The 15,387-nt window shown below is 49.0% G+C and overlaps 1 protein-coding gene across 6 annotated transcripts in view; it reads right to left on the bottom strand.

Moving 5' to 3' along the window:
- NF2 (neurofibromin 2) overlaps positions 1-15,387 on the bottom strand; it is a 47,388-nt gene that overhangs the window by 20,556 nt on the left and 11,445 nt on the right. For all 6 annotated transcript variants that reach the window (XM_041420360.1, XM_041420359.1, XM_041420355.1 and 3 more), the window contains exons 2-10: positions 15,052-15,177; positions 13,915-14,037; positions 11,678-11,761; positions 7,245-7,313; positions 7,018-7,100; positions 6,325-6,400; positions 5,938-6,072; positions 3,359-3,433; positions 1,764-1,877 (exon numbers count right to left, since the gene is read on the bottom strand). In XM_041420360.1, the coding sequence (XP_041276294.1) occupies positions 1,764-1,877; positions 3,359-3,433; positions 5,938-6,072; positions 6,325-6,400; positions 7,018-7,100; positions 7,245-7,313; positions 11,678-11,761; positions 13,915-14,037; positions 15,052-15,177 (885 nt within the window). The remainder of the gene's footprint in view (positions 1-1,763; positions 1,878-3,358; positions 3,434-5,937; positions 6,073-6,324; positions 6,401-7,017; positions 7,101-7,244; positions 7,314-11,677; positions 11,762-13,914; positions 14,038-15,051; positions 15,178-15,387) is intronic.

Genomic DNA, 15,387 nt, shown 5'->3' with positions numbered 1-15,387 from the left:
TCTGCATCTCGCTCAGGACTCCCATTAACAAGAATTCCCGATCTAAAAGGACTATTTGAAAGCAGATAACAACTGTGGATGCAGGGAGGGAGCAGAGAACAGGACAGACAGCACAGTGGCTCACTCAGGGCAGGGCAGCCAGCCCACACAGGAGCCTGACCTTTCCCATGGAGCACAAGTGCTCTGGATTTGGGAGCTCACGTGAAGCTGTAAGCTGCTGCTCCCTCCCAGAGCCCTCACCTCTTCCAGTAGCCAAACAAGCACAGAATCTTGGGTGTGGTGTTATCCAAACACATCAAAAACTCACACATTGTAAAACTTAAAGATTCATGGAATTGTTAAGGTTGGAAAAGCCCTCTAAGCCCAAGCCCAACCATTATCCCAGCACCTGTGTACTCCACAAAACCATGTCCTTGAGCGCCACATGCACTTATGAACCCTTCCAGTGATGGTGACTTCACCACTTCCCTGGGCAGCCCATTCCAATGCCTGACCACCCATCCCTGAGGCTGTCAGCACTTAGACACCACTCTGCTCCTTCCAAGGACCTTCTGCTCCACTAAGGACACGGCTTAGGGAACACAGTGGTGAAGGGTTGATGTTTGGAGGCCTCAGAGTGCTTTTCCAACCTCAATGGTTCTATAGTGCAAACTCCTTACTGACCAGAGGAATCCCTGTGGGAAGCACAAAGTCTCTCTTCCCCAGCGGAACTTGTAGTTACTCAAGTCCAGAATTCTCCTGCCACTCCATGAGCTACACGAGGGAAAACTCAGGAAGTGTCTGAAGGACAAGTCATGTCCCACCTCCAGCACAGCTGAGCACCTCAGCACCACACAAGCACCTTGGGAGGTACATGAAGGACAAGACACATCCCATTTCCAGGCGGGCTGAGCACCTCAGCACCACATAAACACCAAGAGGTGCCTGAAGAACTAGCCACATCCTACCTTCAGCCCAGCTGAGCACCTCAGCACCACACAAGAATTGAGAGAGGTGCCTGAAGGACAAGCCATGTCCCATTTCCAGGCCAGCTGAGCACCTCCACCCCACACAAGACCTCTGTGGCCACGCTCAAACCCAGTAACACCCAGACCCGTGAGCACAAGCCCCTGCTGGCTGCAGTGACTGCTCTGGCTTCTCCTGCCCCTCTCTAGTGGCTTCCCTGCCAAAGGGCCATTTATATTCCGAGCACCAGTGCTCAGATTAGCTGTGTGGGTTTCAGTGAGTAGAAAAGGTCTACGAGCAGAAAACAATGATTCATACAATTCAATTTGCTGATCTCTGCTCGTGGGCTCCACGCCGCTGCCTCCGCCGCGCCGCGCCGGCTGCCCGGGCTGACCCGCGGCACGGAGAGAGGCCAGTGTGGAATTAGCATTCCAGGCTGCACAGCCCGCAATGTCGGCGTGCATTCCATCACCCTGCAATTAGAAATGAGCCAAAGAGCTACAGCAGAGCACAGCTCCCCCTCACAGCCCCTGATTTATCAACTGTCCCAACACACGGCCTGCCACGCACTTGTAGACACCAGGGCAGCTCTTCCCTCCCGTCCTCTCAGTTTTGTTCCCAAATTGGGGGCTGGATTCAGGCTGCCACCAACCTGCAGAGCCAAGCTGAGATGACTGGAGAGCTGGGAGCAGGCTACTACAAAATGTTCAGCTGGACCTTCCCTCAAAGCTGTTTTTTAGCCATTCCAGAGACCTGTCCTTCCCAAGCATGTCTGCATTTCTGATTTTGGCTCACTGGTTACGGGACACGTGGCTCACCTGCTTCCTGGCCTTCTCCTCCCTGGCCTGTGCTTTCATCTGCTGCACCTCCAACGAGTCTGCCTTCCTCCTCCTCATGAAGAGGTCGTGGTTCCCAATGCACAGCTGAAGAATCTGTTGCAGTCAGGGGTGAAGAGCAGAGAGACACAGCTGTACGCGTGATGGCAATGAGGTGGTTTGTATTCTTGACACACAAAACCACTAGAATTGCTTTGATTTGGTGCTTGTTAGTGCTTCCACCCACTGAGCTCCAACCTTGTGAGCTCTCACAGCTGTAGGAGGGGCAGGGAGCCAGGTTCCACACCAAACACCAGCTCCTGGGCACAGCAGCTCTTTGCAGACAGCAATTTTCTGTGCCTCCAGCACAGCACCGGTGTTGTTTTACACCCACTCTAAAAAGACAAGAGGCCAAATAATGAAATAAAAATTTCTACAGCTCTGCCTGGTTCCCTGGTTCTCACTGTCCCCTTTCTTTAGGCTCAAGATGAACTCGCACCTTCTCCCCAGTGTACGTTTAAGGCACTGAGATTAAAAAATAAATTAAAAGGGAAAAAAAAAAAGGAAAACCACTTTCCATTTGGACAAACAGAAAGCTTATCAAAAACTTTCTTGGGCATCTCCAGATGCCTTTGCTGAACGGATTTGAGCCCCAGTGTGGTTCTCTCTCTGGTAAGGACCAGGGAGGTGGCAGTGCTAGAGGAGGGTTAGCACAAGGTGGGCACACAGAGGAGTGAAAAGATTTTTTTAGCAATAAAAGCAGGGCTCTAAATTTGGATTCTTTTCTAAAGGACTGATTTACATGCTCTTCTTCCATTTCATAAAATCACAAGAATCATGGAATGGTTGGCGTTGGAAGAGACCTTTAAGATCATCCAGCGCCGCCCCCTGCCATGGGCAGGGACACTTTCCACTAGCTCAGGTTCCTCCAAGCCCCAATGTCCAGCCTGGCCTTGAACACTTTCAGGGATCCAGGGGCAGCCACAACCCAAGTCACAAATGACTTCTCTGAAGATTTCAGCACTATGAACCTGATGATGCAGGGAATGAGGAAGCCCCATTTCCTATGGAATACAAAGCACAGCCAGCAACAGGACAGCAAAGGTACCTGTGTGACCTAACAATGGATCCAAATCCAGACCATCAGCTAAAGCTGGTCTCCAACATGGACAGCTCAGTGCAGTCCATCCTTGTCCAAGGAGGGTCCTCAGAGGGGGAAAAGCCAGGACTGTGGTAAAGGTGCCTCCCAAAACAGGGAAAGCTATGACACAGGGTAGAATAGGAAAAATCCCATGGGAAGAAAGAGGAATTGAGCAAAGCTGGGAATTGTATTTACTAAGTGCTTCCACTATTTAGGTCAGCCGAAAGCCAAGATCTCCAAAAGGGAGCACAAAAATAGGGGAGGGGGAGAGGTTCTGTGGAGCAGCTTGTCTTGAGTCTCCCCCTTCCCTTCTTCAGCAAGCAGAAACTGCTACACCCCATCACAACCACACAGCAGCAGCTCCCTCTCAAAGGAAAAGCCCCAAAAGCTTGTTGTCTCACACTCTCTGCAGAACCCACTGCTGCAGGCAGTAAAAAAAGACTCTCTGTGCACTTACCAGCTTATTCACACGCAGCTTTGATGAATTGAATTTAAAAACATCAATCTTTTTGTCCAATGGCTTAATCGTAAACTGAAAAGGAAAAAATAAAGAGGGAGAGAGTTATCAGAGAGTGGTGCATTTAATAAAAAGGCAGCTATAAAATTCTTCCTGAAAGCTCTGGCTCAGAGCAGGTCAGCAGGGTCAGACACACGGCTCAGAGCTGTCCCCATGGCTCTGAGCCAAGCAAGAGGACTCGCATCAAAAGCAGCCAAGGAGACAATGTTCCTCCAGCCAGGAAGACATGGGGGCCACAGGAGCTGGTGTCCTCTGCAGAGACCTCTGCAGGAGTGGGGGTTCAGCTCAGCACCTCCCCAGGCAAGGTGCTGCTCTCCTGGGAGCTGCAGGGAACACAGAAACTACAGCAGGAACTCAGGATGCTTCCAAAGGGAGGAGAAACCAGCTCAGCTGCCTGATGGGAACCACAGAATCATTAAGGTTGGAAAAGCCCTCCAAGATCCTAAAATTCAAGTGTCAACCAACAGCACAATGTTCACCCTCAAACCATGTCTCCAGGTGCCACATCCGCAAGTGTTCTGAACACTTTCCTTGGCAGTCTGGACCAGGGTTTGACAGCCCTTTAACGAAGATATTTCCCCTAATATCCACCTTAAACCTTCCCTGGTACAACTTGAGGCTGTTTCATCTCATCTTGTCACTTGTTACGTGGGAGAAGAGCCCAACTCCCACCTGGCTGCACTGTCCTGTCAGGGAATTAAAAGGGCAGGAGAGCTGCATCAGGAACACAGCAAGGAGCTATGCCCTTCCCACTGACACTTCCATTCACAAGAGCTCCCCAGAAGAATTTTCCATGCATTTTCTTCTTCAGAACTCAGATTTCTCCACAATTCAAACATGATGTCCTAAGATTTCCCCACAATTCGAACTGTTATTTCCTGGCTCTAAATTGTATTTACAGTCCATGTACCAACCAGCCAGCCCTACCCACGGCCTGGCTTCACCCTCTCCACAGCTGTCTCACAGAGGCTCTCTGGAGAGCTCAGTGGTGGCACAAATCCCTCAAGGGCTTTGGTAATGCAGCCCTTGGATGGAGAGAAGCCTCTGCACTATCAAAAGGGTACTTGAAGAGATGGAGTGCTCTGCAAGATGGCATTTTTTAGGAGACATGCACATATTCCATCACTCCCCCACACACTACAGAAATAACGGGCTGAGGAGCTGGAGCAGCCAGAGTGTGTCCATTAGAGTGGGAGATCTGTCAATACACGGCCCTGCCTGCAAAGGGCCCTGCCCTGGCACTGCCTCGCTCTGGCAGTTTAAGAGCCAATCTTTTAAGACTTTCACAAAAGCAGACGTGCATGAATATCCCTGGATCTGAGCTCCAGCAGGGCCCCCAGCAGTCAGTGAGAGCAGCAGCAGGAATGTGCTGGGAGAGGATTTTCAGCTCCGTGTGAACAGTCAATCTTTGTTAGGAGGGATAACCCCCAGTGTGGTGCCAGCAGAGCTGCTGTTCCCAGCTATTGGCCCTGTTTGAATCAGACCAGGCCTGCTCGTGGGCACCTGATTACACAGTGATTGAGCTGATGGAAGGGATCCGTCCTTCCCCTGGAGAGAGCTCTGCTACGGTCCTGTGGCAAGGCCTGCTTATGCAGGAGTCAGTCCCTGGATTCTGGGGAGCTCCCACTGCACTGTGACAGGCAGGGAAGCTTTGGAAGTCACTCGGTGCTGGGCTTTTTGCTGAGTTGGGAAGCTCTTTAAGGCGTAAAGCAAGTGGAGACAATTCCAGCACGGATTTACTGCTTATAAAACTTCACAAGACATGCAATAAACGCAGCTGATGAGAAACCTTTAGCTGCTCCCCTGATCAATATCATGTTTAGATTAGAAAACCATTTTTAATTAAGAAGTTAATTCTCTTCCTCACCATGAAGGCAGCTGGTTTCTTTGAGCAGCTCTCTCAGACTTAAAATGGAGCTGCTCAGTCCCCCCTCCTCAGCCAATTGCACTTCTGTTCTCAATTAGGTTTGGGGGCCAACAATCCCTAAGACCCATATTTAGACTCTGGATTTAATAAATAACTATCCAACAGCGGGCTTAAATTGCTCAACTTCCTAAAAAGATTCCAGCTGCTATGCCAAGCCCAGCAGCCTGAAACCCAAGATGATGTAATGAGATGGCAGGAGCTCTTCTCCCCAGGAATACATGCCCCTGTATTCCATAATATAGAATATATCCACAGTAATAAATACCGTAATATATGCAGTAAAGAAGAGATTTTAACTTCTGAACTCTGGTATTTGGGCTAAGAACATCAACAGCAATTTTGGGTTTTTGAAAAGATTATTACATAGAAGGTTTGAAACCAAAGAGGAGAACCAGCTCCCCAGTGACCCCTTGCACGCCCACTCCTGCACAATTTCAGGAAGGCTTGGATTAAGGTTTCAACTGGAGGAGTTGAGCTGCCCTTAGCTAAGCTGGTGAGAGCAAGCACAGCAGACAGAGAAGGCAAAAGAAATAATTTTAAATCCCAGTTGTGTTCTTACTGCTCTCAGGGAGGAGGTGGGACACATCCATACCTCTTTATCACTGTAGGAGATATTCCGGATCTCGTTCCATGGGAAGGAGATTTTGGGGGTCAACCTGTTGTCTGGGTCATAAATGTGAAGACCCAAGGCATCAACTCCAAGGAGCAGCTCTGTGCCCTTTTTATTCTGCAGGAGGAAAGGAAAGAGCAGAAATCACTGGGAGGTCAGAGATGAACCACTGTTCCCTCCTCAGCCAGCCCTGAGCAGTGACCCAGCACCGGGTACCAGGAGCTGCTGCCTCCCCTCAGCACAGGCAGGGTCCCCAAATGCCACCTCCCAGCTCTCCTGGCTCTCCAGGAAAGAGAGATTATCTCTCAGGATAACCTCTCTGGAGATTATTCTGGCAGGAAAACAGGACCCCAAACCCACCCAACTCACCCTGATGGCGAAGTAGTTCACGCCGTACATTTCCAGGTCCTGGGCTATCTTCAAATACTCCATTTCAGCTTCATCTCTGCCAGGCAGGAACAGTGTTTGGGAGGATCAGAGAGGGACATGGCTGCTCCTGCTGACCCTAAGCACTCACCAGGCTTTAAAGCCTGGACTGTCTCTATCACACAGGTCAATCCTGTCTTTGCTGGCAGGATCAATAAAGTCCAAGAGCAAATCTCACTCTGCAGTTGCCAGCATCTGAGTGGCTGCTGAGATGCAGCACTCCAGGCCTGGCTCTGTTCACCTCCCAATCCCTTCAGCATAAACAGGAAATTCCTGGCTGGGATGCTACTGTTTCAGATTCACGCTCTAGGTTTACCCCCCAACAGGAGCATTCTGCCACCTGAGGCAGCCGTATAGTTTGAATCCCTATTTATTCTCCCAGATCCCTGATGCAGGTGAGTCCTTACTTTGAATCATTCCTAAATTCTCTTGAAGGCTGTGACAGTGACCAGGGGACAGCAAGGCACAAGCAGAGCCATCAACAAAAGCTTTGAGCTCTTCCCGAGGCTGCTGCAGAGATGTGCTGGGATTATCCTGCTGGCAGACCTCATCCAGCGCCTGCCCAAGCTTCCCAAAGCCTGGTGACTCTCCAGGGGAGGAGACTGGCCCTGACCCAGCCCAGCAGCACAAGCTCACCTCGCTCTGCCCCGGTGCTCTGCGTACCAGGCTGTTATCCTTTCCTCCCACATCTCTGGAGTCATCTGGTACAGGTTTATTACCTGGGATAGGTGGGAGACAGAGACCAGGTCACAGTGCTGCTCCTGGCTCAGCAAGAAAGCCAGAAACACCAAGACAGGTCCAGTAGCATGTCCAGCCTCAGGACAGCTTGGACACCAACTCCCTGACGCTGCTGAGCTCCTTACCCTCTTGGGAAGCAATTCCTCTTGTGCCAGGAAGCCTCTCTTGTGGACGTTGGGATCGTAGTCGCCGTACTGGAGAGAAGCACAGACACCATGCCCACCCCACGTTAACAACAAGGGCAAGTCCAACTCTTCACCCCCTCACACCCAGCCCTGAGAGACAGCAAACGCAGCCTGCTCACCCCTTCACCCCATGAGCACAGAGCCTGCTCCTCTCTAAGGTGAATAACCTTGGTTTCTTCATCATTTCACTGCTAATAGAAAACAAAGAGATTCCTTCTACTCATGCAGCAGAGCTGGGAGCAGAACAAAACTTCCCACCATCACAGAATATTAAGGTTGGAAAAGGTCTCCAAGATCAAGCGCAGCCTGTGTCTAAACACCCCTAAGGTCCCCAAGAGCCACATCTGCTCAGTTTTTTAACGCTTCCAGGGATGGTGACTCCACCACTTCCCACAACTTTAGCTGATCACCATCACCAGTTGATGTCTTCCATCAGTCCAGATGGACTAGATGACAGTTGTCTATTCTATTCTCATTATCATGCCCTAATTAACATTTCTCCCAATGCAAGGCAAGACTCTATAGCTGAGAGGTCCTTGTGGTTCCACAGGTAGTGGAACAAGGAAGTAAGACATGGAGAAAGACCCGTCCCCAAAAACTGATGGATAGCAATGATCCAGGTTAGGCAGATGGCAGTTCCTCTGTTGCTGCTCATCACTCTAATGAATACATATCAAAAAAATTAGAGGAGTTTGACAGATTCCTCTAAAGCAGGTGGTGGCTCTTCTGTCAGAGGGTCTGTTGCTCAACTGGGTCATGGAATCCAATTCAGATTTGTTAAGCGCATCCACTAATTACTGGTATTTGTTTAGATTTACATCTCTTTGAGCAGCATATAAAGTGACTGAGAAAGAAAACTGCTTATTAACAGATTGAAGAGCCGCGTGTCCCTGTGGTGCATGTGAAAATGAATTTACCTCCTGCACGGCCTCAGAGGGCAGGAAAACGCTGCAGAACGGCTCCTCCAACAACCCAGCAAATTCAGGGAGAGAGGAACAAAGCATGTGAGGCATGTACACAGAGTGCTGTGACTTCCACACTTCCTTCACCTGGCAACCAGGACTTCTGCAGTGATAGAGGTGACAGCGCCCGACTGCACGAGACACAGCGCCGTTTGCTCAAGCCACTCATTTTGCAAGTGGGACAGCCCTTCCCTCCCTGCTTTCTGAGCAACCTTCGCTCAGGACGTGCAAAATGGTGACAATTTTTAAACACAAGACCTTGCAAGAGGCACCTGGTGGTCATACAACAAGTCAGGAGGCTTTTCCTCTCAGCCTCCTTTTTGTGCCAGGACCTTCACACCGTGCACCAAAACCAAAGCGCAGCATCAAAAGTCTACACACATCCCACCTCTGCGCCTGGGAGACAACACGTGGGGATTAAAGACACAAATATTGATTTGGAGCCAATGCAGATGCAAAGGGAGCATGTAACAACAACCAACACTGACTCAGACTTCAACTAATAGAACAAAACCAGCCCGGATTTCGTCCAAGAGCGAAGGCAACTCTCTGCCTTCCAAGGTCTTGGAGCTCCTCAGGATGCAGCACTCTGCAGGTACACACCACACTCTGAGCCCCCCCCCAAAAGGAAGCAGCACTAAAAATGTGGCACTGGTGAAGGAAACTCCAACAACTTTGGGCAGGCAGCAAGTAAATCATTTTTAGGCGATGAAAATAATAGTAAATAGGATTAACATGATTATTTTCTGCTGTGATCTTCTGCAGAAGTCTAAGACTAAGTATGGATTATGTGACTTTTCATGTGCTAAAAAATACTGCTGTGTCCCAGAGGAATATTTGTACTGAGAGGGGAGTCTGGATGAGAACATTAATTATTCACAAGTCAAAAATCAACAAATGGCTTAAGTATTACAGAATTTGTTGGCTCAAATGATTTTGCAAATGTACTTTCTAAAGGCCTTTTCAATTAAACCATTACTTTCAAACTGTCATGGAATTTCAGCTCTTGTTAATTGAACAGTATGATTAATATTCATGATTGGGCATGGAATTGCCTTTACCACATTCATAGATTGTTGGATAAACACAGGCATGCTCAGCTACAAATTAACACCAAGTATTGCTTGTCTGGGGCAAAAACAATAATAATTAAAGAGCTGTTTGCTGTGCTACAAGATCTGAAGTGCTGAGAGAGTTGCAGCACAGCAGCGACCTGCATTTAAGGGGCAAAAAATAGAAGAACCTCCTGGATGTTCCCATTTTTTTTTCAGTTGATCCCACGTCTTTCCCAGCTATTTAAAACCTGAACCACCTCCAACCTCTGAAAGCCACGTGGGTGGTTTGAACAGGGCTGGAGGGGAAAGCACATAGTAATTCCCCAAATGAACACAATGAGAGAGAAATAAATAAGCTGTTATTTTTACGACCCCCCTGTTTCCTTTGCTGTCTCAGGTTGGTGTGGATGGACCAGCAGCACCTGGCTGTCAGTAAGTGGCTGCTGGATGCACACACGCTGCTGTGTCAGGCTATTATGCCCCTAATCATGCAAATCAGCACGTTATTAGTGAAATTACTGCACTCTCTGCCTGCTTTCTTGTCCAGGAAGGACATCATTATCCTATTCAACTGGAAGGAGACAACCTGCAACATCCTTCTTCTCAGTTCCCTAGCAAAGATGTGCTTTCAGCTTTCACCTTTGCTGGAGTGAAAGCAGAAGGGGAATCCCAGGCTGGAAGGGCAGCAAGGAAAGGGATGTCTGAAAAAAAAGCCCTTTAGTGAAAAGCAGAAAAGTCATCCCTGCTCCACCTTCTCCTGATCTCAGCAGGGTCAGAACGGCTCTGACTCCATGTGAGCTCCTCCCAATGCCCCAGGACATTCAAGGTGCCAGGGGGACAAAGGGGAGGGCACAATTGACCTGCAACAAGTCACAGCCTGTACCCAAGGAGCTGTCCTGGCCATGAGGTAACAGAGCTCAATATTTACCCAACATTTATTCATTCTGGCAGCCAGAAAAGTCATTCCCTACGTATCCTCAGCTCAGGTCAATGGAAAGAAAGCCAAGGCAGTGTTTACTCATGCACTCTAATAAGAGTGATGAATGTCTCACACAAACAGAAACATTTCTAAAAGCAACTTTTCTTTGCCCAGTTGATGAGTCTCTTGAACAAAACATGGTTTCATCAATACTCTGATTATGAGGAGAAAACACCAATTTCTTGCAAATTCAAACCCCATCAAAGAACATGGCACCCAGGGCTCTACTCAGAGTGTGGGCTGAAGGCTTATGAGAAAATTACATGGACAAAGGAAAAAACCAACCTGGATCAGGCCCTCTCTTCTGGCAACAAGGCCAAACCCCCTCTCCTGCACCGCCAGCAAAGATGGTCCCACAGAGCTGCTCCTCCTAAACTTCTCCACAGCCCTGCTCCTCAAGGACAGCTGGACTTGCCAGAACCAGGGCACAGCCACCTGCCTGCAGTCCTGTGAGCCAAACCCTCCCAAAATCCCACCCAGAGTCAGAACCAACAGGACATGCAGAGACAACATGGCTGGGCTGTGCTCAGACTGCAGCTGCTCCTCTCCCTCCCAAAACAGGATCTTTGCACACACAAACTGGAGCTGAGCTCCAGGAGCTGTCAACTGAGCAGCAGCACATGTTGGGCAAACACAGGGAGAAATTATGTCCCTGACTGCAAGAATGTCCCTGCTACTGAACCCGGGGCTGCTCCCTCCATCCCAGGAGTCTCTGCCCTGGGCAAGCTATCCAAGGTTGCACACCCCAAACTGGAAAACAGTGTCCTCTGGAGACACTGTAAATCCTCAGCAAAACACACCCACTCTGGGCCCAGAGCAGAATGCAGCAGAGAAACATGGGAAGCTCAATGAACACTGACTTCTCCCTCTGTCTGGTGAAGCCAAACACTCAAGATCAAACCCAAGATAAAGGGAGAAGCCAGGAAAAGCCCTTTCACAGTGCAATAAAATGGATGTGGCAGTCCTAGCACTGAAATAAAGTCATTATCAAGATAAGTATTCTGGGGGAGCAGTGGAGCTGGGAGTCCCACGGCTGGCTTGCCTCTGGCTACACTGGCAAAAGCAGGGAGATCTAAAAACCCTCAGGCTCAGGGAATTCACCTGCTCCAGCAGTAAGCCACACTCAAGCAGGCTCTGCAGCTCATGAGCTGAGCATTTGCTAAAGAGTCCTGGAAAGAGAAAGCAAAAATCCATCCAATGTCTGGAAGGAGCCAGGAACCAGCCATGTGGAGAAGGCAGCAGTGCTGGTGTAGCCCCCTCACTTCCCAAGCTTTCACAGCTTTCCCTGCCTTCCCTTTCCCCAGGAAGTGGCTCCAGCACAAAGCACCTGGACCAACACTACCCCAGCAGGTCTTTGGAGCATCCCTTGCTGCCTACCTTGGCTTGGACAGCGTAAGAGGCCAGCAGGACAGAGGCTTCCGGAGGACAGAAGATCTTCTCATCCAAAATCTGCTTCTTCACCTGCACACAGAGCAGCAAAGGACAGATAACACACGTTTAGTGGAGCACAGCAGAGCATGACTGCCACAGCAGATGGCTGCAGTTTGTTTTAACTTGAGCTGTCAACCACACAGAGTTAACAATTTTCCTAGCACTAATCACAGTCCAGACCCAGGAAATCTCTGGCGCCTCAGAAGGGCTCAGGCTTTCACAGACCACCTTTCTCAGACAGGCTGGTGAGAAGAGCTAAATTTATATGTGGAAAATGACAGCACCTTTATCCTGTTGCTAAAGGCAAGGGGTGGGGGAGAACCTTGCATGTAAACACAGCGATAAAACCTCTTCAGGCACGAGCTACGGATTGATAGGACATTCAGCCACGCTGCTAAATAAAAGAGCAGCTTGCAGCCGAGTCTCTGAGCTCTGCAAGCTTTGCTCTGGGACATTCAGGCCTCATTGTGAGTCAGTGCTCACCTGTGCTGGAGGCCAATTCCTTGGATCCCAGCACGGAGAGCTGGGGGTCACCTCCGTGGCAGAGCTTTCAGCAGCAGGCAGAGCCCTGCGTGCGCTCCCAGGAGAACCAACGTGCAGCTCCCCGAGGCCACAGCTTTACATTCCTGCCTCCTGTGCATTCAAAGATTAAACCTGTCATGTTCGATATTTTTTGGGTTGGCACACTTAATTTTCCTGATTAAAGATAGGAGGGGGAAAAAATTTAAAAAGCCTACGATTTCCTGGGAGGCTTAAATGGATTGTTGGAGATGCAGGAACATCAATTTGAATTTATAACGTGCTTTGAGTCCTCAAAGTTGGGTACAACATAATCACAGCAGATATTCTGCTGCATCAAGATAAAAAACAGGAGAGTTTACAAGCTTAGATGTGCTCCTGTTTCCCAAATGCATTCAGGAGCCCAGGTTCCTCTCAGCACACAAATCCCAGCAGCAAAGTCATGGTCTGCATTTAGAAAATGCAGCTTGAATGGCTTTTCCTCTCTGATTTTCCTTCTCAAAGATGCCAACAGCATTTTTCCTCACCGTGGATAAAGCTCCTGGCAAATGAGGCGTTCAGAAATAACCCTACAGAGACACCAGTGCACGAGACTGAGCTTGGAAATTAACAGGAATTCTTTGCATTTAGAACACTTTCGGCCCTAGAGAAAAAAGATGGACTTCGGAAGAGTGAGGAGTATCAAGAGCCTGGTGAGCTCACTTGGAAAGGGCAGGACACCCTGCAGGCTACAGAGGTATTCCCAAATCCAGGTTGTCCTGACTTTGGTGTAAGAAACATAAGAATGAGTGACTTGTTAAAAGTTTTTGTAATTTATCTTCAAATTAACAGCCAGAGAGCAGCTGAAACATCCCGGCTGACTAGGGAGGGCTCTGTTCCCTGTAACCGTGCTTGACACAACTCTTCTAAGGAAAAATGTGTCAGAAAATGGATTTTGTGGCAGAAAATTGATCATGTCTGTGAAAGAGAGCTCCTGTGACAGCAGCTCCTTGTTACCAGCCGTGCAGCATTGTCACATCATCAGCTGAACTGATTTCCCAGGACACAAAGTTTTGTAGAATAATTTAAGTAAAAAAACCCAACCAGGATGTGTTCACCAGAGTTTCCAAATGCTTAACTGCAGGGCAGGAGTTCCTGGGGCAGGTGAGACTGTGAGGTTTCCCCTTCTCCTCTGTTTTTCCATCAGAGAGCTGAGCTGCTGGGATGTTCTTCTGCTCCAGCTGCCTGAAGGCTTTTTAGTGAGGAGGGGAACTTTGCTGTGCAGCCTGGGAACAGGCTGGCTGCACTCTGCTCTCCGGGATCAAACTCCCCTGCTCCACACAACACTGCTGGCACATCTAAAGGCAGCTGCCACCCCTCAGCACAGCTCATGCAGAGGGACACGAGCCCTTGGCTGACAGATCCATGTCCCTGAGCCACCACCCATGGATATTATGGATCACCTTATCATTCTTGACTGCCAGTTCAGAGGTCTGGCAGTCTGGGCAAGCTGCTTCCTCCACAAAAACCATCCTTCACCTATTTTAGGAAGTATCTGTTGCTAAAGACAAGTGTGAACATAAGGATGTGGAGCACACTCTGCTGACCAACTCTCTGACCCTGGGACCTTCTGCTCATCCTGGCTCCCTCTCCCTAAGGTTGGATAGCAGTGTATTGACTCCTACCTGCAGGAAGAACAGGTGCTGGGTGATTTCCTGGACCAATTCCTCCTCTGCATTCTCAGGGTAAAATTTGGCCAGGAAGTGAAAAGTTTTGGGCTCCTCTGTGGGAACATCATGATCCAGGACCTGTGGGATACAAAAGCCATTTGGTTTCTTCAAGGCAAGACCCAGCTCCCTTCTGTTCAGATGAGCACATATTCTGTCAGACACTTTTAGACATCTAGAACAGACCTAAATAGTTCAAACACCATAGTTAAAAAAAGAAAACAAACATTTCTGACACTCCTAATGATGCAAGGGAACAAAAAAAGGCAGAAACAAACAGCATGAGAAATGAGACAGTGAAGGTTGATCCTGATCTGCCACGTGCTCATTGCCTCTCCTGATAGTTGCAGAGAGATGTAGGATCCTGCTGCGCCACCACCCGACTTTCTCCTTGTTTTCCTGCACTGAGTTTATTTCACTGGTGTTTCTTACCACCTTGCTCTGCTAATCCCCAGTTAAATGCTGGTTTAAAACCTCAGCCTGAGAGGTGAGACACCCAGGCCTCCCTCGGTGTCCATGACCATCTGGCTGTAGTGTCACATCCTTTGGATGCGAACAGGGCCACACCTGACACCTCCAAAACCCTCCCCTCACAGATCTGGGGAGCCTTTCCTCCCTTATCCCCATCTCCTTTTCACTCTGGTTTTCCTCCTCCCAAGCTCTCTGTATTTCTCAACAACAAAACAAGAGGCAACTCCACTTTTCTGCTGATGGTTTTGTGTTCAGGGGCACAAAAGAGAGTTTTAGGTTTCATTTGCTTTGCAGTCACCCCAAAGTGCAGCACCCCAGCATGACTGGGACCCAAAATGTCTCCAGGGGATTCAGTGTGCACAGATGCTGGGATGGGGCATCTCTGCCCTCTTTTCCCAGTCTGACACCCCCAGATACCACAGAGATGGGATTTAAGTATATCTGTCCCAGTTCACCCTCTACACAACCTCGGGCATTCAAAGACAAAAGGACATTCTCCTTTGTCATCCCACACAATGACTCAAGGGAAATATTCCTTTCCATGGCAAGGGTTTGGAATGAGATGAACTTCAGGGTCCCTTCCAACCCAAACCATTCTGGGATTTTGTGAACTTTGGTTCCAACCTTCTTGTCCATTTTGAGCCAAGCCACCGTGTCCTTGATCGTGTACTGCAGCCCAAAGAACCAGGTTTCCCGCAGTCCCAGTGTCCTGCACACCAGATCAAACAGGTCCTTCCCTTTCCATTTCACCTGCCAGAGAGCAAACAGGAAGCAGAGTTATAAAGGTGGATTTCAGAACTTCTCTCTGTTCATCCAAATGCACTGTTTTCACCTCTCAAGGTCAACTTTAAATCCCCAAGAATGCATCTGGTACAGACATGAAAACACCCTACCCAGGCACACACTATCTCCTTCCATCTGATCTCATCCGCAGATCACCAGCTCCTCCCTCAGTAGGAA

This window comes from Onychostruthus taczanowskii, unplaced genomic scaffold, assembly GCF_017590055.1.
Source record: "Onychostruthus taczanowskii isolate IOZ18803 unplaced genomic scaffold, ASM1759005v1 scaffold64, whole genome shotgun sequence".
NCBI lineage: Eukaryota > Metazoa > Chordata > Aves > Passeriformes > Passeridae > Onychostruthus > Onychostruthus taczanowskii.
This window is presented reverse-complemented; position numbering and strand designations above follow the sequence as displayed.